Source organism: Felis catus, chromosome A3 (genome assembly GCF_018350175.1).
Source record: "Felis catus isolate Fca126 chromosome A3, F.catus_Fca126_mat1.0, whole genome shotgun sequence".
Classification (NCBI taxonomy): Eukaryota; Metazoa; Chordata; class Mammalia; order Carnivora; family Felidae; genus Felis; species Felis catus.
The window spans coordinates 80,627,908-80,653,617 of NC_058370.1; the positions used below are offsets into that span (position 1 = coordinate 80,627,908).

A 25,710-nucleotide genomic window follows, 5' to 3' on the forward strand; every position below is an offset into this window, starting at 1 on the left:
AACATAACTAACTCATCTCCACTCTCCATCTATCCCTAGGAGAGAATTCCAATTCAAAGTGGCAGTCAGGATAAAAATGGGACGTGTTACTTAATTTTAGGACTTGACTTTTACTAGACTACATCAATGACTTCAAGAGATTTTAGTACTGTGACTTTAGTCCTTTCAAAACTATTTGGAACATTGCTTGGAAATATGCATGAGATTATGTGACCCTTCCTAAACCTTGCCTTTCAACATTATTTGAATTACCTTTCTTAATTTCTCTTGCCCAAAAAAAGTCAGTTGTACCTCTGCAGTTAAGTCAGAATTCTGGCCTTCAAAATAGGGATATTAGGTTGTAGATCAAGACTACCAGGTTATCATTGAGTTTTTTTGTTTTGTTTTGTTTTTTGGTTGTCATAAAAGCTATCAATAGAAATACTTTGTATGATGTGAAATGCTTTGCCTTTTGAGGTAGCCTAAATGAGGATCTGTCATCTCCTTTCTTAGTACATATAGTCAGTAGGATTTACTCTCTTATTCTGCCTAATCAACTATCAGAAATAAACTTGGTTATGCTTATTTCATAATTCCATCCCTATAGTATGTTCTCCTTTGTAGAACATACAATGCAATTGATTGATAACTCTTTTCTTTTTCTTTACCAAATAGTATTTATGAAATATATTTTTCATATTGTCATACTATTTTCTAAGGAATCGGTATAATTCCTGATTTTAAATGAAAAAATAAAATTTTTGTTTTCTGTGTTTCCATGTCTTGAGGCTATCATTGTATCATTAACATTTTAAACAAGAAAGAACTGATCAAACTTATTAAGAATCTTAGGGTTTTGGTTTTGAACTGTCATGACCATAGTACATTTTCTTTCTCTACATTTCTATGTATAGGGAATTATTTTCCTTTTAAAATAAGGCAACTGGACTACATCAAAAACAGCAAGATAAGAACTGCTTCAAGAAATTTTAAGCCTATGCCTACTTTATGTCTCCAAAATTTGAAGTTATTTTAAAAAACACAGAAGGCAGTAGTAGTCATGCAAATTAACACAAAATTTGAATTCTGACACTGAAGCTACCCATGCCATTACTATGAACTGAAAAGCTGTATCCAGTTCTAAGTGGAAAAGGTGACATTTGGGGAAAGAGAAAAATAAATAAATATTATATCTCTTTCATTTTTTAAAAATGTGATGTCTTAGATAACATCATCTTTTCAAAAAATTTTGTGTAAACTTGAATTGTTTCCTTGCTGTTATTTATTGAATTTTACTAAACGTTTAATAGTAAAACAGGAAAGTGAAAAATTTCCCACTTTTTTCATTATTAGTTTTTAAAATTAATTTTTTTATTTGAAAAGTAATAAGTGGCCGAAGTTTTTTTTTAACTAGTATAAAAGAGTGCAAATTAATTCTTCCCACTTTGTCCAAACTTCTTTTCTTTTCTCAGAGAACTTATTATTAGGTTTCCTATATATATCTCCAGAAATACACATACCACTATTTAATACACAGAGAAAAATAATATTTTGTACCTTACTTTTTTTATATACATTGATAGTTTTAAGTATATAACAACTACATTAAAATTTTTACTGTATCATTACTTTTACTCCCCACATAAATCTTATAATTTTCATTGTTAGAATCTTTATGTAAAGTTTTAATCACAAATGAATCATGGCTTATTCAAAGTCCCAGTGTAATTTAATACTTTGAATTCTATAGCATATGCCATTTACAAACAAAGCACTGTCATATATTTCATGTTACTCGATCCTCTCAAAAACCCTGTAAATAAAACCTAAGGATTGCGTGGTTTGTTATGGGTTTAATGAAGTTCAAATTTTTATCTTTCCTGAGCACCCTTTTCCTTGACTTCTGACTTTTTTCTAATTTCTAAGCACAAGCAGAGGCAGGTCTTCTTTTGTCTTCCAAGTCCCCACCCCCACCCCCACCCCCCGCCCCTAGTCCCCCTCTCCAGAAAAACACACTCATAGACATGCACGTACTTTTTTAAAACCTAATGAATAGAGGTGCACTGGTTTTATCTTCTCTAGTTCCTGTGAAACTTTTGAGCTCTGTGAAAGGATCTTTCTCTTTGTAAAAAGAGACAAGCATTTAAGAAAACCTAACTAAATAATCATTTCTTTTTTGTCCTATGCAAGAACATATTCAGACTAGTAAAATAGGAACATATAAGCATCATATACAAATCTCTCTTAGTTTTTAAAAGATATGCTCAAATGCTGTCTACGGTGGTTCTGAGTCTTCGCTACGTATGGCTTTTGTGTCAGACCACTTTGCGTGCAGTAACCTGGTAGTAGTTGTTGTTGCTTGTATTATATTTTGAGTACCAATAGCATACTGGGTGCCACACCAGACACATCCCAGCCCTAGGGGCACAATTTGATTGACAGAAGCTATTCCCGTAGAATGGTAATAATTGCATAAAAGCCAAAGGAACTAAATTGAAATTTTTATCAATAGGTAACCTGAAATACCCTTTTGCTGGATAATGTTCTCCAAGTAAAAGTCTACTTAAGACTTTAGTTTCTTAGATACTACCTTTTAGGGTACTTACCTTTGCTAATATGTTAATAAACAAAAATATGCCAGCTAAGTGTGCTCGTGTAGAATGGGAAGGCCAACCAAGATCATGTCACTTGACTTTAACATAACTCCTTTTGCTTAACAGGCTTTTATTTGGCTTTTTAATAGGGGATGGAGGATACCTATATATGAATTCTTTTTGTCCTACCTACCTTAAAAACACTGCTAAAAAACCAGCAAATGAAAATACTAGTAAAAGTGATGATAGGATTTAAACTCTTACATTTACGTCTTAAATATAAAATGAGTTTAAACTTTGTGGGCCTAAGTTTCCTCTGTAAGCAGTGGTAATAGCACAAGTCTTACCTATTTAATAAGATGTCAATGAAGGTCAAATAAATAATTACCTTTAAATAGGTCACTGAACAGATGATAAAAATGGTAACTAATTTTTAATGGTAACTAACTTTGTAAACTTTGTAAGTGCTGTTAGATCACATGGTGTGAAACATAGATCATTTTTCTATAAAGATTGTCTGGAATATATGTCAGTAGGGAAAGAGATGCAAGTGGAATAGAAAGGTAATTTTCATTTTATAGAAAAATAAATAACTGAAAATCTCAACTCTTCTTTCTCTGCAAACTGTCAGGTAACAGCCAGTTGTCCGCCTCTTCAGAGGCATTTTAATAGAGCAGTTGCAGAGGCTGAGTGTAGGCTTTGGACATTCCTAGCTGTGGGGTTTTGGAAAAGTTGATGAACCTCTCTGTATCTCAGTTTATTTAACTGTAAAATGAGAATAATATCATGTCTGTACCACAGGAGTGTTGTGCAGTAGCACATGTGCTTAGAACAGTATTTGACATGTGGCAAGTTGTCATTATAGTTTTGTTGTTATGTATATGACATAAGCAGCAGCCAGAATTTTAGAAATCTATGACGTCAGAAATGTGTAACCATTTCCACCACAGGAAAAGGTCCCTAGCCATGTGTTATCATGTGGCCTCTCTACTTTATCCCTATGTAAGAAATAGTCTTCAAGCTTTCATACTAAATACTCTAAAGAATTCTTCTCGTAACCAGGATTGGCAATGTTCTATAATTCTTACAGGGTGCTATATAGTAGGTGTACTACACGTATTGTGTATTATCCAAAATTGCTAACTGAAAAATTTCCTTATAGGCAGATAAATTATTTATTTGAAGTGGTAGTGATTTGAGGTGTTGAATCTTGCATTTTAACAATATTTGCTGATTTTCACTTGAAAAATGTTAATTGATCTTTATATAAAGTACTTCTTTTTTTACACTGTATTTTAGAGAATTGTATCTTAACTGTATGTGATTGTTCAGTTTTAAATTTTAATGCTTAATTATGAGTTTTCAGCTTCAGAAAGTTTAAGATGTTTTTATCACCCTGGAGCTGAAAAAGTACTTTAAGAAATCACTTGCCTACCTTCCTGCTCTTAGGCAAGGCGGTACCTAAAACATCACAGAAAGCTATGGTAATTATCTGTATGACTTTTTTAATCTAAAGAAAGAAGATCCTATAACTTGCCCTGAAGCAAGCTCAACACTACAAAAATATTTAAGTATTTAATTATACTGGAAGCTATGAAGTTGGGGTGTCAATATGAGGACCCGGATACCTCTTTACCCTTACTTTTCATATTCTTTTAGTTACCTGTAGGGGGAAAATTACTATAAAAAACACTTGCTCCACTTTTTCCAAAGCAGTAAATGTTTGTTAAAAGTGTTCTGTGGCACCATAATATGGAAGTGTAAGAAAACAAGTATATATTCTAACAATGCTATTTTACCTGTACAGGTAAAAGGTCCTGAGGGGTGTTACAGTAATTTCCAATTTAGTTGATAGTGTTACAGATACCACAGCATTGAGAATTTATGCACACATTCAGAATAGATTTCCACGTTCTGGGATAGATTCCCAGAAATAGAATTGTTCAGTCAAAGGAGACATTTGTTTTATTTTGATGGTTTCAGTGCTAAAAGAATATCCTTGTAATAGGCTGTAACTGTTTATATTCCCAACAGCAGTGATTGAAATGCCTGTTTTTTCGATACCTTCAGCAACACTGGATATTACTAGACTTTTTAAGTTTTGTCATTCTGATGGGTGAAAATGCTCTCCTTTATCATTTTAATATGCATTTCCTTGATAACTAGTGAACTTGAGCTCGTTATATGCTTATTGGCCGCTTAATGTTTTTCTGTGAATTGCCCGAGAATATCTACTGCCAATTTTTAATTGAAATGATTACATTTTCTTATTCATTTGTAGACCTTTATGTATCCTATACACTTTTTTCATGTGTCTTGTGGATATCTTCTCTCTACCAGTCACTTTTCTTTTTAGTATTACAAATGGTGTATTTTACTACATAGTAAGCTTTTGGTATTTATATATTCAAATTTGTGTCTTTTCTTTTATGCAGTGCAGTATAGTGGTTAAGAGTACGTATTGCAGAGCCAGATTTCCTGTGTTCATATTTCATTTCTTTTGCTTACTAGCTATGTAACCTTGGGCAAGTTACTTGATCTTTTTGTGGCTAAGTTTCCTATCTTTAAAATGAGGTAGTAATAGTATCTCATAGGATCGTTGTGAGAAACAAATGAGAAATGACAGTTAAGCACTTAAGAGTAATGCCTGATGCAAAGTAAGTATTCTATAAAAGTAACTTCTATTGTTATTTCTTCTGGTTTTGTGCCTTTTTTGGAAAGATCTTCTGTGCCTGAAAATTATAAATTTATGTCACCACAGAAAAATTGAGTAGCATATGCAGTTGGCAGATTATCATCAGAGCGTGGGATGCATTTGCAGGGAGGGGCAGTTGGTGTTCTTCACATGGAATCAGAGACAGTGTCCCAAAGAGCTCTGCTATGTTAAAGAGTTTTAACTTTATCCTGGAAGCAGAGAAAAATCCTTGACAAATTATAAGCATGAAATGGTTGTATAAAGATTCCCACACTTCTTGGGACACCTAGGTGGCTCACTCGGTTGAGCATCTGACTTCTGCTTCAGATTCTCTGTCTCCCTCTCTCTCTGCCCCTTCCCCACTTGTTCTCTCTCTCTCTCTCTCTCTCTCTCTCTCCCTCCCTCCCTCCCTCCCTCCCTCTCTCAAAAATAAATAAACATTAAAAAATAAGAGATTCCCACACTTCTCAAATCACTATACAATAGTATTGGTACTGTTTGGGAGGAGGAAAAAGAGAGCTCCTCATCTCACTACAAAAGGAATTCCAAATAGATAAGAAAGTTAACTGAAGACAATAAAATAATCGACACTAAAAGAGAAAAGAAGTGAATATTATTTTTTTAAGTTTATTTATTTATTTTGAGAGAGAGGGAGAGAATGTAAGCAGGAGAGGGGCAGAGAAATAGAGGGAGAGAGATTCCTAAGCAGGTTCCCAGTTGTCACTGAAGAGCCCAACGCAGGACTCGATCTTAGGAACTGTGAGATTGTGACTTGAGCTGAAATCAACAGTTGGGTGCTTAACCAGCTGAGCCACCCAGGTGCCCCAGAAGTGAATATTGTTAAATCATTGAATGAAGAAGAACTTTTTAAGTTTCTGCGCAGTAGGGAAGAAATCACAGAGGAAAATATACATATATTTGTCTACATAAAAATCAAAACTGGGGAGCCTGGGTGGCTTAGTCAGTTAAGCATCCGACTTCAGCTCAGGTCATGATCTCATTATTCGTGAGTTTGAGCCCCATGTTGGGCTCTCTGCTGTCAGTGCAGAGTCCACTTTGGATCTTCTGTCTCTCTCTTTCTGCCTCTCCTCTGCTCTCTCTCTCTCTCTCTCTCAAAAATAAATAAAACAAAAAAGCCCCTTCCCCCCCCCCCCAGTCAAAACTAATGTATATTTTAAAAATCATGTTGAGACTCACTGTTGGCTAAGGTCCACCTGTTGATGGGAGTATATGTTGGTATAACTTCTAGAGGACAAATGACAGTCATATAAAACACTTTAAAATGTGCATGTCTGAGCCAGTTATTCAACCAATAGAAATTTATATTAGTGAAATATTTAAGTATGAATATAAAGAATTAACAGAAGATTTTTACATGGTTATTGCTTATACTGTAATATGAAAAATTAGAAACCTCAATTCCCCTAAACATGGGATTAATTAAATTGTTATGTCCATAAAATGGACTGTTTATAGCCATTGTAAATGACATCATGGTAAAATATTGGCAAAGAAGTGTATTCATCATATTTTAATGAAAAAAGTAGTTTACAAAAGCGTATGCACAACATACTCAATTTTTCTAAAAAATGACTACAAATAAACTAGAAAATCAATACAAGAATGACTCACTCCATAGGTGGGATTATTGTGATTTTCAAATTTTTTTTACTTCTCTGTATTTTGTAATTATTTTTTTTTACGATGAACCCTGCATTATTTATGTAATAAGAAAAATGTAAGGTTTTTAAATTAGGAGATTAAGGGTCGCCTGGGTGGCTCAGTCGGTTAAGCGTCCAACTTTGGCTCAGGACATGATTTCGTGGTTTGTGGGTTTGAGCCCCGCTTCGGGCTCTGTGCTGACAGCTCAGAGCCTGGAGCCCACTTTGGATTCTCTGTCTCCCTTTCTCTCTGCTCCTCCCCTGCTCAAGCTCTGTCTGTCTCTCTCCTTCAAAAATAATAAACATTCAAAAAAAATTTTTTTTAATTAGATTAAGGGGCACCTGGATGGCTCAGTCGGTTAAGCATCTGACTTTGGCTCAGGTCATGATCTCACGGTTCATGAGTTGGAGCCCCGTGTCAAGCTTTGTGTTGACAGCTCAGAGCCTGGAGCCTCCTTCAGATTCTGTGTCTCCCTCTTCTCTGCCCATTCCACACTCACACTCTGTCTTTCTCTCTCAAAAATAAATATTAAAAACAATTTAATTAGGAGATTAAAAGACATATTAAAAGAAAATATATTTACAACAAATGTGGCAGACAAAAGGCTAATATTTTCAATATTTAAAGAACTCTAGAAGTCTCTTTTCCTTTTAAGAGCAATATCCAAATAGATAAATGGACAAAAGACTTAACTAGTTTTACAAAAGAAAAAATATTGACGGATAATAAACAAAGAAATATATTTAGGGTCATGAGTTATCAAAGAAATGCAAATTAAATGGGTGAAATACACGTTTTCTCTTAACAGCTTAGCAAAGATTTAAAAATAATAGTGCTGTAGTGGGTGTGATGAATGAGACTAGCAGTGTTGTATACTGTAGGTTATAAACCTTGGTATGATTTGTTTGGAAAGCATTCAAATACTTTACCCAAAAATTCTACTTCTAGGAATCTGTCCTACAAAACTGTCAGAAGTGCCAGAAATACTTTGCGCATAAAAATGTTCATTGCAGCATCATTTCTAAGTGACAAAAGTGAAGAGCTTAAATTTAAGTTCATTAATAGGAGGAAGTTATGTAAATTTGTGGAATAACCACAATTCAGAATGATATGCAACTTCTAAAATTTAGGTTTATAAACTGTAATGTCAACTTTAAAAAAAGCATAATTTTCAAATAGTGTCATCTCAACTATTTTTAAAGAACTAGAACAAATATGTCAAAATATTAGCAGTGGTTTCAACTAGTTGGTAAAGTTTTGAGTGATTCTTTTGTGTACTTTTTGTGTATTTATAATTTTCTGTGGTGAATTTTCTCATATAATCAGAAAAAAAGGTATAGCATTAAAACAAAAAGAGGATTACCCTCATAGAATTATGGAGTATGAAATCTAGGTGTGTGTGAGACTAGAGAAAGGTCAACAAATGCAGAGGCTATAGCAGTGGTCTCTTCACATGGTTGGAGATGGAAAGAATGGGTCCAGATTCTGGAGAGATTTAGCAGTTAGAGCCAACTTAGTTAGGTGAGCCCTGGGGTTGGGAGGCTTGATGGATGGTAGTACAAGTCACATACATGAGAACTCAGGGAAGAAACAGTTTAAGGGATGGAGATGATTCAGTTTGGCTATGTTGAGTCTGATTTGGATGAAAATAAACAACTCTGGACTAGGTCTGTCTAGTTATGAAACTTTGGGAGCCCTTATCAGCACACACATTCAAGTCCTGGCCATGAATGATATAATGCTTGGTTACCAGGGATTATGTTTAATCTAATGGATGAGTCTAATTCCCTTAAAACACTCACTGGAGACCAATTTAAAAATCTGGTAGTGTCGTTCCTTTTTAAGGTCAAAAAACTACATACAATAGTATCAATAAATTTTTAGTGGCTTTCTTTAGGATTACAGGGGTAGGGGGTGATATGAACTGCCTTTTATCAATTTTGTAGTTGGTAGTAGATTTGACTTTGTATGTGTGTGTGTGTGTCTATGTATTTTACATTTGGACAGCCTACAATTTATTTAGACCTTTGACTTGAATACTTTAACTTGTACTTTATGTATATCTGGGGTTTCCTTCCATTTGAGAGGTTGAGGTTTTTTGGGTGTTTTTTTTTTCAGAGGGAATTTAGATTTTATTCTAAAACTAATAATTTTTACAAATGTTTTTGAGTACATATCTCAACAGATTTTTAGTGCTGATTCTTTCCATTTACATTTGTGCTACCAAATTCTCTTCCATCCAACCATCTAGTTTGGTTATTTTAGCTGATATGGTTTCTAATTAAGTCTTTGTGGTTGAGAGAGTTCCTTGTGGCATGTCTGCTTTAGCATTTAATTGCTCCATGGAATCCAAATTAAATTCTGTAGTATTCCATTTGGTCTGCTGATGAAGCAAAGATCTTTTTAGCATGGACTGAGAAATGTGGTGCTTATGACAGCTCAAAGGACCAGCATCACAATTTTGAAAAAGTTAGAGGACTTTTTGATTTCTAACTTGACTCTTTATCACTTGAAAATAAAGTTTAAAGTGTTATCACAAAATTCAGTGAGAGACCGTCAGCCACATAATAGTCTCTCAAATAGGTATTTGTAGAATAAATAAAAGCAAAATTGTTGATTCTGATGTTGTACTGCATCAAATTATTTTGTTTTAGACAGAACAAAACAAAGTTTTTAGGTTGAATTTGAATGAAAAGTACCAGGAAGCAAGTGTGATAATTCTGTTAGGGGTGATATAAGGTGCTTTTGCATTGGGGGTGACAGGTTGTATTAAGAAACTTCTATGGTCCTTCCCAATTCCACATTATCTCATTTAACAGTTTTGGTTTGAGTCAGTAGAGAAGACGGTAACTTACACAAATATTTCAGTGTGTTCTTTACTGCAAATAAATCACATGGGCTAGAGGGTAAGATCTAATAACTGAGACTTTTAAGTGTCAGACACATCTTTAGAATGCTGTCCAGAGTTCTGTCTGTCCCTTCATCTCCTGGTGCCCTGATTCAGTAGTATAAAATCAGAATAGAATTTAGAGTTCTGATTGTCAAGAATGAACAGAATCAGGCATTAGACTGTGAGGCTCTGAAAGGTTATATGCTGCAAGCATTAATTTATCATCAGATACTTACTACCTGCTTAAGGTGATGGTGAAACATAGCATCTAAACAGACAAAATAAGAGAGAGTCTTGGTTACAATGATAACTGCAGATTTAATCTGGAGAGTTCCAATAAAATAAATTCTTGAACAATCCTAATAAGTCATTAAGAGTTTCTAAATTAAGAGCTTAGGTCAGTGTGAGAGAAGTGAACTTTGTTGTGATGGCTATTTCTTTATGGAAATGTTCAGTTCTATTCCTGTAAAATTCAAATGAGAATTTTGCTTCTGGCAGTGTGACGTGACTAGCTAGCATGGATAACTCCCCTATTGGAAAACAGTTAAAAACTTGGGTAAAATATGACCAAATGATCTTTGTAAATGCACTTCTTAAGTAACACAGATAGAAAGAACCCAAAGAAACTTAAAAAACAAAAATTGAAAGCAGGAAGTCTAGAAGATAAGTATTCATCATAGTTTTCCCACTGAGGATTTCTACTGAAGCCATGATTTACTGCTTTTGCCTCTGCATGGAGATGCAGGAAAAGTGTAGCACTGGCCATGCCCACAAGATGGGAGGCCTAATAAAGTCCCTTTGTTGCACAAAGCTGATATCCCAGAGCTGTACCATCAGTGTAATGAACTCATTGCACAGAAGAAAACAATGAGGAAGATTGCCTCTTCTGTTCTTAGTATTAATAGGTAGAAGTGATATTGAAATTTTATAACTAGGAACTAGTCTTCTTTGGATTTCATTTATGTATGTTCTTGATGTTGTGATAAAATTATTATTTTTATTAAATTTCATCCCTTGAATATTAAGTCTTTTTAATATTCTCTCTGACAAAATGGAAAGTATGCATAAAGTACTTATACTGCATTGCAAAGAGCAAAGTTACTTAAGCATTTGTGAGATTTGTTGAGTGGTAAACTAATCACCCTTTTTCCCTGGAACACCATTTTTACTTGAAAAAATGACTGACTTCTTATGTACACTTAGGTATTAATTTAACAAACGTTTTCCTGAGACCAAACACAGTGATCTTGCTACTTAAAGTGACTGAAATTGTTTGTTCCCAATGATAAAATATAAGCTTTCAAGTGAAAGTTAGTATTTTGCAAAACTTATTTTCAACATGTTAAGCTTGATAATTTTCCAAGTGCTTAAAGATTTTTCTGATGGAATATGTACTGATATAAGCAAATGTGATTCCTTTGGTATTATATAATGGAATGTGTCAACATTGAAAATATCTGCATAAGGGAGGGTGCTTAGGTGGCTCAGTCAGTTGAGCGTCTGACTTTGGCTCAGGTCATGATCTTGCTGTTAGTGGGTTTGAGCCCCATATCAGGCTCACTGCTGTCAGAGCAGAGCCCACATTGGATCCCCTGTCCCCCTCTCTCTCTACCCCTGCCCTGCTCACTGGTGCTATCTCAAAAAGAAAAACATTTAAAAAAATAGAATATCTGCATCATTCAGATAATCAGTATTTTCCAAAAGACTAAAGCATATGATATTACAAAATTATGCATGAGTAAAAAACCCATTCAACATGCATGATTAGAGCATTGGATCTTAATTTCACAGAGTTTGAAAAGTTTGTGAAAAGTTTATTGATAGGGTTTCAGATTCCACATTACTGTTAACTGTTAAGAAAATACCATTTGTAGAGTTTTGATATAGTAGGAAAGAAGAGCTCAAATTGTCTGAAAGGATCATTAAAATACTCCTATCTTTTCCAACTGTATATCTGTATGGGGCTGGGTTTTCTTTGTATACTTCGATCTAAATAGCATATCACACAGATTGAACATGAGAGTAGAGATGAGAATCTAGCTGTCTGTCAAACTGGACGTTAGTGATATTTTAGAGTGATACAAACACATTGAAGAGATTTGTAAAAATACAAAACAGTGGCACTCTTCTTATTAAATTGTTTTGTATAGAGGGTATACAGAAAGCAACAGGTCTAGATGGGTTCACTGATGAATTCTACCAAACATTTAAGGAAGTATACCAATTCTCTACAATCTCATTTGGAGGATAGAAGCAGAAAAAATACTAGCTTATTCTCTGAGGCCAACATTACCTTATACTAAAACCAAACAAAGATATTACAAGAAAACTATAGAATAATACCTCTTAATGACATAGATGTAAAAATTCTCAACAAATTATTAGCAAATCAAATCCAAAAAAATGTGAGAAGAATTATATGCCACAACCAAGTGGGATTTATCTCAGATATGCAAGTCTGGTTCAGTATTTCGATGAATGTAATCCACCACATCGATATACTAAAACAGAAAAATCACAGGACTGTATCAGTAGATGCAGAAAAAGCATTTGACAAAATCCAACACCCATTAATGATAAAAATCAAAAATCTCAGCCAGCTGGGAATAGTGGAAAACTTCTTCAACTTCATAAAGAACATCGACAAAATCCCAACAGTTCACATCATGCTTTATGGTGAGAAACTCAAAACTTTCCCGCTAAGATCAAGTACCAGGCAAGGATGTCCTTTCACCACTTTTCTACATCATACTGTTAGTCCTTACTGATGAAATAAGACATGAAAAGAAAATAAAAAGTATACATACTGGGAAGTAAGATATGAAACTCTCTTTGTTCACAGAATACATGATCATCTATTTAGAAAACAAAAGAATCAACATAAAAACCTCCTGGAACTAATAACTGATTATAACAAGGTTGCAGTATGCAAGATTTATATATGGAAGTCATTTGCTTTCCTATATATCAACAATGAACAGTGAAATTTGAAATTAACACAATTTCATTTACATTAGCACCCCAAAAACCAGAATACTTAGGTATAAAGCTAACAAAATATGTACAAGATGTATATGAAAAATACTGTAAAATTCTGATGAATGAGATCAAAGAACTAAATGAGAGATATTCCATGTTCATGGATAGGAAGACTCAATATTGTCAAAATGTCAGTTCTTTTTAGCTTGACCTACAGATTCAATCATTCACGATGAAAATCCCAACAAAGTATTTTGTGGATAACAACAAACTGATTCTAAAGTTTATATGAAGGAGCATATGGAGAAGACTCAGAATAGCCAACACAATATTGAAGGAGAAGAACAAAGTTAGAGGACTGATACTACCTGAACTCAAGACTTACTATAAAGCTACAATAATCACTACTGTGTGATACTGATGAAAGAAGAGACATCAGTGGAACAGAACACAGAACCTAAATATAGACCCCATAAATATAGTCAACTGATCTTTGACAAAGGAGTGAAACTAATGAAGCAAAGATAATCTTTTCAACAAATCGTGCTGGAACAACTGGACATCCATATGCAAAAAAAAAAAAAATGCATCTAGATAGACACTTTACACCCTTCACAAAAATTAACTCAAATTGTGACCTAATGTGATCTCAATGTGAAGTGCAAAACTGTAAAACTACTAGAAGATAACACAGGAGAAAACCTGGATGACATTGGGTATGGTGATGCCATTTTAGATAGAAAACAAAAGATATGATCCATGCAAGAAATAATGGATAATTTCATTGAATTTAAAAACTTGCCTTGTGACAGACAGTATCAAGAGAAGAAGAGAAGCAACAGACAGGGAGACAATACTTACAAAAGACACATCTGATAAAGGAGTGTTATCCAAAATATACAAAGAACAATACAAGAGCAAACAACCCAATTTAAAAAATGGGACATAAACCTTAAGAAACATTTAGCCAAAGAATACGTACAGATGGCAAACAGACATATGTCAAGATGCTCCACATCATGTCATCAGGGAACTGCAAATAAAAACAATGAGATACCACTATCCACCTTCCATAGAATGGCCAAAATCTGGAACACTGACAACACCTAGTGCTGGTGAGGATGTGGACCAACATCTTTCATATGTTGCTGGTGGGAATGCAGAGTGCTACAGCTACTTGGAAGGGAGTTTGGTGGTTTCTTATAAAACTAAACGTAATGTTTCCTTACAACCCAGCAGTCATACTACTTGGTATTTACCCAAACAAAATGAAAACCCTTGTCCACATAAAAACCTGCTCATGGATGTTTTATAGTAGCTTTATTCATAATTACTAAAATTTTGAAGCAGTTGAGGTGTCTTTCAAGAGATGAATGGATAAACTGGGGTACATGCAGCCAATGGAATATTATTTGGCACTAAAAAGAAGTGACATATCAAGCCATGAAAAGACATAGGGGAACCTTAATGCATATTAGTAAATGAAAGGGGCTAATCTGAAAAGACTATGTAATTGTATGATTACAACTATGTGATGTTCTGGAAAAAGTAAAAATATGGAGAAAATAGATCACTTTTTTGTTGTTGCCAACGGTGGGGAATAGGGAAGATGAATAGGTGGAGCATAGAGGATGTTTAGGGCAGTAAAATATCATTTAATATTATAATGATAGATATGTGGCGTTATACATTTGTCCAAACAAATAGAATGTACACCACCACAAGTGAACCCTAAGGTAAACTATGGATCTGGGGTGATTATGATACATCAGTGTAGGTTCATCCTTGGTAAACAGTGTAACATACTGGTTAGTCATGTTGATAATGGGATAGGCTCTGTATGTGTGTATGCTCAGGATTATATGGGAAATCTCTGTGCCTCTGTCTTAATTTTGTTGTACACCTAAAACTGCTCTAAAAAATAAAGTCTTTTAAAAATATATTTATTCGTCATAAAAATATGTTAACATGAGTTTATTAGTTCTGTTTGAGTGAATTAAATATTTTCTAAATTTCTTATATTTAATTTTTTAATGAAGCAAATATTGATAGATGGAACCTACATAAAGGCTCCTTGTAGTTCTCAAAACATTTAGTTATTTGTTTATTTATTTATGTTTATTTATTTTTAAAAAGAGAGAGAGACAGAGAGAGAGCATGAGAGGGGGAGGGGCAGAGAGCGAGAGAGACACAGAATCTGAAACAGGCTCCAATCTGTCAGCATAGAGCCAGATGTAGGGCTCAAACTCATGAACTGACAGATTCTGACCTGAGCTGAAGTTGGACACTTAACTGACTGAGCCACCCAGGTGCCCCTCTCAAAGCATTTAAAAGGGCCTTGAAATAAAAACTTTTGGGAACTGTTGATCTGCACTCTCCACTAAAGGACAGAGATCATCAGACTGGATTAAAAAATTTTCTGGCTATATGCTGTTTATAAGAGACAGTCCTAAAATAAAAGGAGGTTATTTCAGAAGGAAAAAAAGGAGCCTGAGAAGAAATGTTTGAGTAGCTTTTCAGTTCTTGCACGTATTTATTCCTTGATTTGTGTCCTTTAGAAAATGTTCCATGACCTTATATTTGACATTTCTACTGCCCTGCAGGTCCTTATCACGTAAGAAATTGAATGATTTGGCTCTATAGGCGATCCAGCAGTGTATGCATACCAGTTAAATACTTTTTAAGGACCTATGGAACATGTATGAAATTGATCACGACTTAAGCCATGAAACTTGCCTCAATACATTTTGAAGGATTGAAATTAAGTAGATCCTATTCTGTGACCCCCAAATCAATGAAATGTAACCTATTACATAAAGATAAGTAGAGGGGTGACAGTTAAGTCAATTAAACATCCGACTCTTGATCTCGGCTCAGGTCATGATCTCGCAGTTTGTGAGTTCAAGCCCTGCATCAAGCTCTGGGCTGATCACGCAGAACCTGCTTGGGATTCTCTCTCTTCTTCTTTCTGCCCTCTCCCGCTTGTGCTCTCTAAATAAATAAATAAATAAATAAATAAATAAATAAATAAATAAATAAATAAACAAACAAACAAACAAACAAACAAACATAAATACAAGAAAGTAGAAAAACTCCATATAGTTGGAAAAAGGTTCTAAACATGAGTCAAAGAACTTGTAATGAAAAATTAGAAAATATTTAAATACAAAATAATTAATAATAAAATGTGAGGTATAGTTAAAATAGTACTTAGAGAAATATATAGTCCTAAATGCTTAGATCAGGAAAGAAGAAATGCTCAGAATTCAGGAGTTAAAATATACCTGAGGGAACTAGGAGGAAGGAAATAGTAAAAATGAGCGTAAACTACTAAAATAGAAAACATACTAGAAAGGATCAACAAAGCCAAAAGTTGTTGATTGGGAAAGCCCAAGGAAGTTGACAGTTTCTTGCAAGAATTATCTAGAAACAAAAAAGAGCAGACACAAATGGTATTGGGAGTGTAAAAAGTACAAAACTATAGATTTTGCAGAAATTAAAATAATAAGAAGATTTTAAAATGTTTTATGTCACTAAATTTGAAGTCTTGGATAAAATGTGTAAATTCCAAGGGGGAAAATACTTATCCAAATTGACATTGGGAGACACGAAACACCTGAATACTTCTATAATCATTAAAGAAATTATATCTGTAATTAGAAACCTTCTCTAAAAGAAAACAAGCATGGGGCGCCTGGGTGGCGCAGTCGGTTAAGCGTCCGACTTCAGCCAGGTCACGATCTCGCGGTCCGTGGGTTCGAGCCCCGCGTGGGGCTCTGGGCTGATGGCTCAGAGCCTGGAGCCTGTTTCCGATTCTGTGTCTCCCTCTCTCTCTGCCCCTCCCCCGTTCATGCTCTGTCTCTCTCTGTCCCAAAAATAAATAAACGTTGAAAAAAAAAATTTAAAAGAAAACAAGCTCAGATAACTTTGGATTTTTTCCAGGAATGTGGAGTTGCTTTAATTTTGGAAAATCTATTAAATTATCACATTAATAAGTTAAAGGTTTAAAAGATCTTAAATTATCCCAAAATATTTTTTAAAGTGATAAAAGTTTAACACCTATATGTAAAAATAAAATTAGAAGTAGATTTAAAACCTCGAAGTCATAAGAGAACTTAATTTTATAAAGAGTAATATTTTTGAAAGAAGAAAAAGTAAACCTATAGGAAACATATTTTAGGATGAAAAATCAGAAGCATTCCCTTTTAAGATCGAGAATAATATAGAAATGACCCTCTTTACAATACCTAGTCAGAATCATGATGAGAACTCGATGTTGAACATAAGAAACACATCACAAAAATGTTAATGTTATTTCATTGTATCAAGTTAAGAAATATGTAAAACTAGACACTATATTCTTTTTTGACTTTTTACTGTGATAAAATCTACAAACAAAACTTACTTTTTAAAACATTTTTAAGTGTGCAGCTAGTTCTGTCGCATTAAGTACACTCACAGTGTTGTACCCTTCACCACTATCTGTTTCAAGATTGTTTTCATTATACCAAATAGAAACTTGTATCCATTAGACAATAACTCTCCGTGTCCCCTTCTCCCACGCCTGGTAATATCTGCTCTACTTTCTGTCACTATATATTTGCGTATTCCTCATATAAGAGGAATCATAACAGTATTTGACCTTTTGTGTCTGGCTTATTTCACTTAGCATAATGTCCTCAGGTTTCATCCATGATGTATCATGTATCAGAATTTCATACCTCTTAAGGCTAATATTCTGTGGTATAGATAAACCACATCTTGTTTATCCATTCATCAGCAACATGTTCTTTAGGGTTGCATACATAAGTAGTATTCTTTTTTGGAAAAGAGGAGAGAAGAAGTAATCCAAAATTCAAGGTGGTAGTCATCTCTGGATGATGGAAGGAAAGGGAGGCAATTCAGGAGAGGACATAGTAGTGTTCTATTTCTTTAGCTTGATGGTGGTACAGGATGTTCATTTTATTAGTCATTAAAATAGTACTTCTGTGTTTTATACTTCAGTATCTATAATGTATTTCACAATTGTAAAAAATCAACATTGCCATTAAGTTTAATTAAAGTATTAGTGCATGACAATCTTTTTAGAACATTTTGTTTAATAAAACTCTGAAAAATCATAAAATCGAAGTAGTGCTCCCCTACATCCCCATATCCTTGTATATAGGAGAAAGAGTTCAATTTCTAGCTTGTGGTTTATTTTATGTGACATTTTAATAGGTAGAGGAAGTCTGTCAAATATTTTAATAGGAGAGGTATTATATTAATCTTGGGATCCATAATAAATGAAACATTGTACTATGAACTATTCTGTAAGAAGACCCTAACTTGAATAATTTGGACAAGAGATACTCTCTCCAAATTCTTATGATATAAAAAAAAGAATAAACTAAATTTAACTAAATTTAATTAACTTGCTTGCTACCATTATGTTATATACCTGTTGTTGTTAGTTTGGGTGGGGTTTGGGGAAGTGGTAAGATTAGATACATGCTTTTTTGGTAAAATCTATAATGTTTAAAAATAGTTATAAAGAAGTCCCGAGTCTTACAAAACTGTATTTATTTATTTTATAATCAGTTCATTCTTTACTAATAAAGTCATTTTGGGGGCGCCTGGGTGGCTCAGTCAGTTAAGCATCCGACTTCGGCTCAGGTCATGATCTCACGGTACGTGAGTTCAAGCCCCGCGTTGGGCTCTGTGCTGACAGCTCAGAGCCTGCTTCAGATTCTGTGTCTCCCTCTCTCTCTGACCCTCCCCCGTTCATGCTCTGTCTTTCTCTGTCTCAAAAATAAACAAACATTTAAAAAAAAATTTTTTTAAATAAAGTCATTATAAATTTTTTCCCTTTTAAGCTATACAGAGAAAACATGTATTCACCTATTCGTATGGTTATCACCTGAATGAGGGTGCATATTGAAGAGGAGAATTTGTTTTAGGTCTGGTAAGAATGTTGGGGGTCAATGCATAGATTTTAGTAACATAACTGCCTTACTTTAATTTTCTTTTTACTGTTTATTTTTGAGAGAGAGAGGGGAGAGAGAGAGAGCAAGTGGGGAAGGGACAGAGAGAGAGAGAGAGAGAGAGAGAGAGAGAGAGAGAGAGAGAGGGAAACATAGAATCTGAAACAGGTTCCAGGCTCTGAGCTGTCAGCACTGAGCCTGACGTGGGGCTCAAACTTGGGAATCGCCAGATCATGACCTAGGCCAAAGTCGGATGCTTAACTGACTGAACCACTCAGGCGCCCCCATAGCTGCATTACTTTAAACATCCTGCATTGAGTTATGTTTATTTATTTTCCTAATTTCAAGATTGGTGATCCAGGAAGGATATTTGTAATATTAGTGTAATAAATCAGGTCAAGTGGTCAATAAATATTAATAATAAATACTATTTATTAAGTACCTACCGTATGCTAAAAACTCTACTAGATATTTTAGTATATTGTTATAAGAGTTTCTCCAGGACATGTATCTAAGACGGATATTATTGCTGAGTTGTAAGATATGCACGTGTTCCACTTTACAAGGTAATGTCAACTTGCTTTCCAAAGCAGCTATATCAGTTAGAACTTTCTCCTGCAGTTTAAGAGAGTTTGTTTGCATTGTTCCCCATTTTTATCATCACTTGGTATTGTCCAGCTTTTAAAAATATTTGTCAATCTGGGGCGCCTGGGTGGCTCAGTCAGTTGAGCATCTGACTTCATCTCAGGTCATGATCTCGCAGTTCGTGGGTTCGAGCCCCGTGTTAGGCTCTGTGCTGACAGCTCAGAGCCTGGAGACTGCTTCGGATTCTGTGTCTCCCTCTCTCTCTGCCCCTCCCCTGCTCATGCTCTGTCTCTCTCTGTCTCACTCTGTCTCAAAAATAAAGATAAACATTTAAAAAAATTTAAAAAAATATTTGTCAATCTGACAGTGTGAAACTAAGGCTCAGATACATGAAGAAATGGGCCAGAGATTAACCAATGAATAAATGCTGGTGTTACATTCAAATGCAGGTTTGCCTGATGGCAACTACAATAGGCTGGATTTCAAAGAAATGGAAATATATAAGCTAAGTCGTTTTTATAACAGAGAATACTTAGGAAAAATGAAAGTGATATTTCTTAAGCAAAAATGATTATATTATGTAAGAACTTTCTGAGGGGAAGTATTTCTGAAAGTGTGATTTTAGATTAACTGGATTAGAATCACCTGGTAGTAGTGGTGAGTGTGTGGGAGGGGTGGGCTGGGAGTAGAGAAGGGAGGTACATATTATTTTTAGAAATGTAGCAGATTCCTGAGCCTATCTCTGGTTTTGCTAATTTAAGATCTCTGGGGATAGGATCCAGTCATCTAAATTGTCTAAAGCTCTCTTACTTTTATTTTTGTTTTTTAGTAAACACTAAAGTTAACTTTGGCTTTAGGAGTTTTGAAGTAATTCCTCAAATATTGTCAGATTCACATACAAACATGTATGAACGTAGCCCAAGAGACAGAAACTTAGTCTTACATATATGTGAACACTCACTGACTTTGTCATTGTTCTTTCTTTCTCTTAAAATTCCTTTTACTATTTTTTCTCTCATTTCTGTTCCCTTCTGTACCTTGCCTGACATGAAATAGCATTAGGACTCTGGCAGCAGTAAGAGTAATTCTAAATTCTCTCTGCCTGGCTGGCCCCTACTCCTTTGTGGAAGGACTATAAGATGCAAAAGACACGCTCGTCTCACACTGCAATCGCTTATTTCATTCCTCTTTATAGAACTGATGATAGCCGTGATATCAGTTGTGGGCTGGTAAAGACTTAGACTCGGTTGTAAAAAGTGGAGATTCATGGAGCTGAGGTAGAGCTGTGAAAGATCCTTAAAGAGGAAAACAATGTGGGAGCTTGGTGGAGAATTACTAGAAATACAGTTCAGACCTCTTTTCCCAGCACAGACTGTAGTGAGATCCTGTGTTAACAATAGAAATGGATATTGTAGACTCAAAAGACTGTTCTGCTCACCTGTCCAGACCTTACAAAGGGCTGTTTTCATTGTTGCTGAGCAAGTAAATACTTAAAGTGGTACAACTAAATATGGTTAGAATATAGTAGCTTTTATTTTCTGTTGTTTCAGAGACTGATATACCAAAAAGTTAAAAACTGCTTGAGTTCAGCAGAAAACCCTTCTACAAAATTTTTATCTAAAAAATGAATTTGAATGTTAATTGTCAAAACTCTAGATTTTATAGCAATTATCCTTAAATTGGGCTTTCAAAATTATGCTCATTTCCAAGTTACCTTAATTTTTATAGTTTATTTGGTTATAAAAAATAATTATTATTAGGGGATTAGTGTCATACTTTGTGAAACAGATTTGTTTAAAAAATCTGAAAATAATGTGTGGCAGTTTGTATGTCATGCTTCCAAAACAGAGGCTTTAAATCCTATATTATATGTAAAAGTTGTTAGCTATTCTAAAGGTACAATAAGAGATTATTGTTCATATCAGTGTAATAAATTGATACTACCTGATCATACTTTTTCATTTTGCACATTGTCAGAACCTTGGACCTTAATCTTATTCTTTGATTGACAGTAGCGACCAGGGAAAGAACACTTGTATTGTTTGGGATAGTCACATCTGTTCAACTTGATTCAGTTGAGGGTATTTGCATATTCTTAAGTATTTCTTCTGAGAGGGCTTAAATCCTTCTCAAGTGCTTGATGCATTTTTGAAATTCATTCATAAGGTATCTACATGCACTAATAGCTCTGTATAATATTGCTGTGCATAATCTGACAGATAAGACCACATTTTAAAACAAGGTATTCTTTAGGGATGCTACATTACATTTTTTACTTGTCCTGCTGGCAGAAATGTCAGTTTTTTTCTAAGAGGCTGGCTTAATGTTTTGATTAAATTAGTATATCTTTATTTTAGGCAGGTTTGTCAATCAGAAGACAAATAAAATAAAGATTTATTAAATAATAATTCAAAGGTTAATGGTAGTTTTTCCAGCCTTGGTTGGAAAATTGAATAATTTTATAGAAAACCATTGTAGGGCTTAAATGCATTTCTGTTTAGTCTCCTTATTTTATAGGGATGTTTAGTGAGGCTTGTTTACTTACTCAGGGTCACACAGCTTGAAAATTAGGCCTTATTTTAGATCTGAACTCCAAACCAGTAAATCCTAAGGAATGCTGGTGTATGACCTCTGGTTTACATTAATGATGTCATATGAACTCTGGTTTACTTTATTTACAAATTATCCTCATCTAAAATGTTCCCTTGCCATGAGAACACGTAGTAAGGGATTACGTCTTAATCATCTTCATATCTCTCTTGAATCAACAACGTGTCTTATACATAGGTATAAGACATTATTTTGCTGTTTTGTTTTCACTGTTCTCCTAGGCTATTATTCTATTAAGGATAATTTTGAAATGAGATAGCTTATTTCTAGAATGTTAAGTACCCTTGATAGCAAATAGGTGTTATTTTGTATTCATTTCTGATGAATTGGTAGTCTCTGTTTGGAGAATTTTGAGACCTGCTAGAATCGCTTGGCAGTGTCTGCCACAGACATAGCATCAGAGAAACCAACGGTTTCTTCCTTGATATATGTGATCTTAAGGGAGGGAGAGAGAACTGTGGAGTGGAGTGATCAAAAAAAGGCCCTAGGAAGAAATAAGGCTCAGATTAGAGGATAGATAGAACTCAGATACTGTAGTAAAAACGAGACACAATGCCACAGAGGCTGGAAGTTCTATAAAAATGGTAGGCATTCAAAAAGGAGAAATACCATTAATTACATTAAATAGAATGAAAGGAAGGAAAACAGTTGTCGAGTACTTTTGATACCTATCTCTGTGTTCTATCCTCTTTTTAGAGGAATTCTGGAGGCTTTCTGTCCTAGTTTCCATTCCTTGCTTTCCCTTTTCTGACATATTTAGAGTTGTTTTAGTTTATTTCTACCTCGGCCAGCTCTCTCCAATTTATGTCTGCCTTATTTAAAGATGTAAAAGTTGCAATATAACTTCATCACAATTTTATTTCAATATTGTGTTACAGGAATACATTGGGGAAGGAAGTTTCAATTGTTATTTAATCATGTTATTTAAATAGTGTTTTAAAATATTTGGGTGTAAAATAAATAACTCCAAAATTCCAAATTATATTTTATCTTCCAGGAATCCCCTTCTGGTCGAAGGAAAGCTCTGGCTACTAGCAGCATCAACATGAAACAGTATGCAAGCCCTATGCCAACTCAGACTGATGTCAAGTTAAAATTCAAGCCATTGTCTAAAAAAGTTGTATCTGCCACTCTCCAGTTTTCATTATCTTGCATTTTCCTTCGGGAAGGAAAAGCCACGTAAGTTTCTTTTGTCAAAAAGACAAGCTGCTTCTCAGTGTGTTTAAAAACTGTATGTAAACAGCTTTTGACTTAGTAGACTGGCAACAGTTGAGAATATCCTACTGCATACCAGTCATTCTTGCCATTCTTTGTTTCAGAGGCTGAATTAAATGAACTCCCTGGTGTATATAGTCTCTTGACTCTAGAGAATGAACAATAATATAAAAGTGATATTATAGCAAGTTCCAAATTTTAAATTGTGTATTATAGGGTGCCATCCATGTTTGTTTTGTATTAATTGTCTTTAGTGTAAGTAGTTGTAGTCTGAAGTACAGACAGTTCAGTTTGTAGAGCTGTTTGATGCAGCTGAGATATAAGAGGAACCCAAGATGAAAAGTTCAGGATAAGAGGGATGAAAGAACTGAAGGGACTTTTACCAATTCATGTTCTTTGGCCCGGCCTTCCAAAAGTTGTATAGCAAAGTACAATTTTCTATATAATTATCCTTTTAAGCAATCACTTCTTAAGTACTGAATAGGCATTGCACAAAGGTAATTCCTACACCAGTTCTGATCTCCTAAGTGTAAAATTCTAACTGTATAAAATGAGGAAAACATGCCTGGAACAGGAAAGATGTAACATTTACCATGCTTGTTGCATACATTCAAGTCAAGGATGAGTGTATGTTTGGGGTGTAATGAAAGGGTTAGTACTTACTTGGAGAGGAAGATCAGGGAGGGAAGAAATGGAAATTCTAAGCCTGGATTTGAAAGGTGAGAGAAGGAAGCCAGCTATGAACATTTCGATCCAGTCTGAATCATAGTTCTAAATGTATTTGAGCCAGTGGAATGTGGTTACTATATTTGGCCATGTCTACTTGACTGATTAGACTGGATTCTGTGCGTCAGTCAAAATGAGATGTTTGGCACTCATCTACAGGGCAGCAAATGACTTGGTAGATAACTGTAAGCCTCATCTCTGGAAAGTTGGCTTTTGAGTGAGTGTGGCAGAGGGACAGTGCAGAATGGAAGCAATCAGTCTTTCATCTCAGGACCTTAAATTTTAGACTTAAATACTGAGAACCTAAAAATAAAGATCTTACCCTGAAGTTCAAGCCATAATGAAAGGAAAGAAAACCCAGGAAGAAAAGAGAAAACAAAATCAGAGAAGATCCTTTGAATGTGGACTCCTTTCCACTGGGCAGAAGCAGTAAGTGAATCAGCACCATCCATCCCTGGGAGAATCTGGGAAATTCAGTCAAACCAAATGTCTCAATTCCAGTGGAAATTTCTCTTAAAACACCCTAAACTCCCTCTCTGCCTCCACACTCCTTGCCTCCTTAACCTTTCATAGAGAAAAATGTTCAAGGTTAAAGTATGAGGAAATTACAGAGGTAAAATTAAGCAAGTTAACATTTCAAGAGTAATGGTATATCTTAAAATTATCCCTCATTGACAGGTGAGCAATTTGTATAGCATTCATATAAGGTAATACAACTTTTTTTGTTCATGCAGACTTGATATCACTAAATTTATTTTTAAAAGGGGAAATGGTTATGTCAACTGTAGGCTTACATGAGATAAAATACAAAGAATTTCAAAAACCAGTTTAGTCTGCATAGTTGTACTATATTTAGAAAATAAGTGAATGTTAACAAACATTTCTTTACAAAAGAGTTTTCTTGTTTTGTTTCTATTTTATGGTAGTTAGAACATGGGAAACAGTATCTTAATTTGAAATTCTGAATTTTAGGGAAGAATATCAGATTGAAATTTAGTTTGTATGTAATGTGTTAGAAATGTGTTTTATTCACGGTAGTTTATTTGAAATTTAAGGTGAAAATGATATTTCAGGAAAACTTCATTATTTGATTTGTTTAGAGTAAGGTAAACTTTATATACTTATATTTAAAATACTTCAAGATAAAAAACATTTTTACATTTTATCCAGTATATGGTATTTAACTTATAGTCAATCCAGGTCATTTTTCATTTTGTAATTTTTAAAAATGCTGTTCCAAAACTGAGGGTTGATGGGGGGTGGGAGGGAGGGGAGGGTGGGTGATGGGTATCGAGGAGGGCACCTTTTGGGATGAGCAATGGGTGTTGTATGGAAACCAATTTGACAATAAATTTCATATTTTGAAAAAAAAATGCTGTTCCAGTAGTTCCTTCACTTTTGGGGAGTTATGGCCCCTTTGAGAAAAATGCACATTTAAATAAGATTTACGTATAAATTTACAGTGGTTTACCATTTCTTTTTCCTCCTACCCACAAAACCAAAAGGGTTCATGGATTTCAGATTAAGAATTTCTATTCTAATTTATTTTGAAAACTTGAATATTTTAAAGTCTAGATCTTATTGATTTGCAAACTATCTCACTGTTTTATGAAACAAGTTTTTATTTCCAGACTTAATGATTAGGAACCCACACTTTAATCCTGTGAAGAAAATTTTAGTCTTCCATAGATGGCAGCAAAGAGTTAAACTAACTCCTAACTAGTTAGTTTTTAATCTAGTTTGCTTTTTACTAATTAAACATGCCATTTAAAAATTAATGAATATGACTATTTAGGTTTTTCAGTAGTCTTG

At 34.4% G+C, this 25,710-nt stretch overlaps 1 protein-coding gene across 14 annotated transcripts in view; it reads left to right on the forward strand.

Moving 5' to 3' along the window:
* Positions 1-25,710, forward strand: part of EHBP1 (EH domain binding protein 1) — a 365,510-nt gene that overhangs the window by 144,741 nt on the left and 195,059 nt on the right. For 13 of the 14 annotated variants that reach the window (XM_045054259.1, XM_023251703.2, XM_045054260.1 and 10 more), the window contains one exon: positions 22,955-23,136. In XM_045054259.1, the coding sequence (XP_044910194.1) occupies positions 22,955-23,136 (182 nt within the window). Of the gene's footprint in view, positions 1-22,954; positions 23,137-23,167; positions 24,328-25,710 lie in introns of those variants that run through there. The other variant, XM_019827280.3, reaches the window with a different exon arrangement.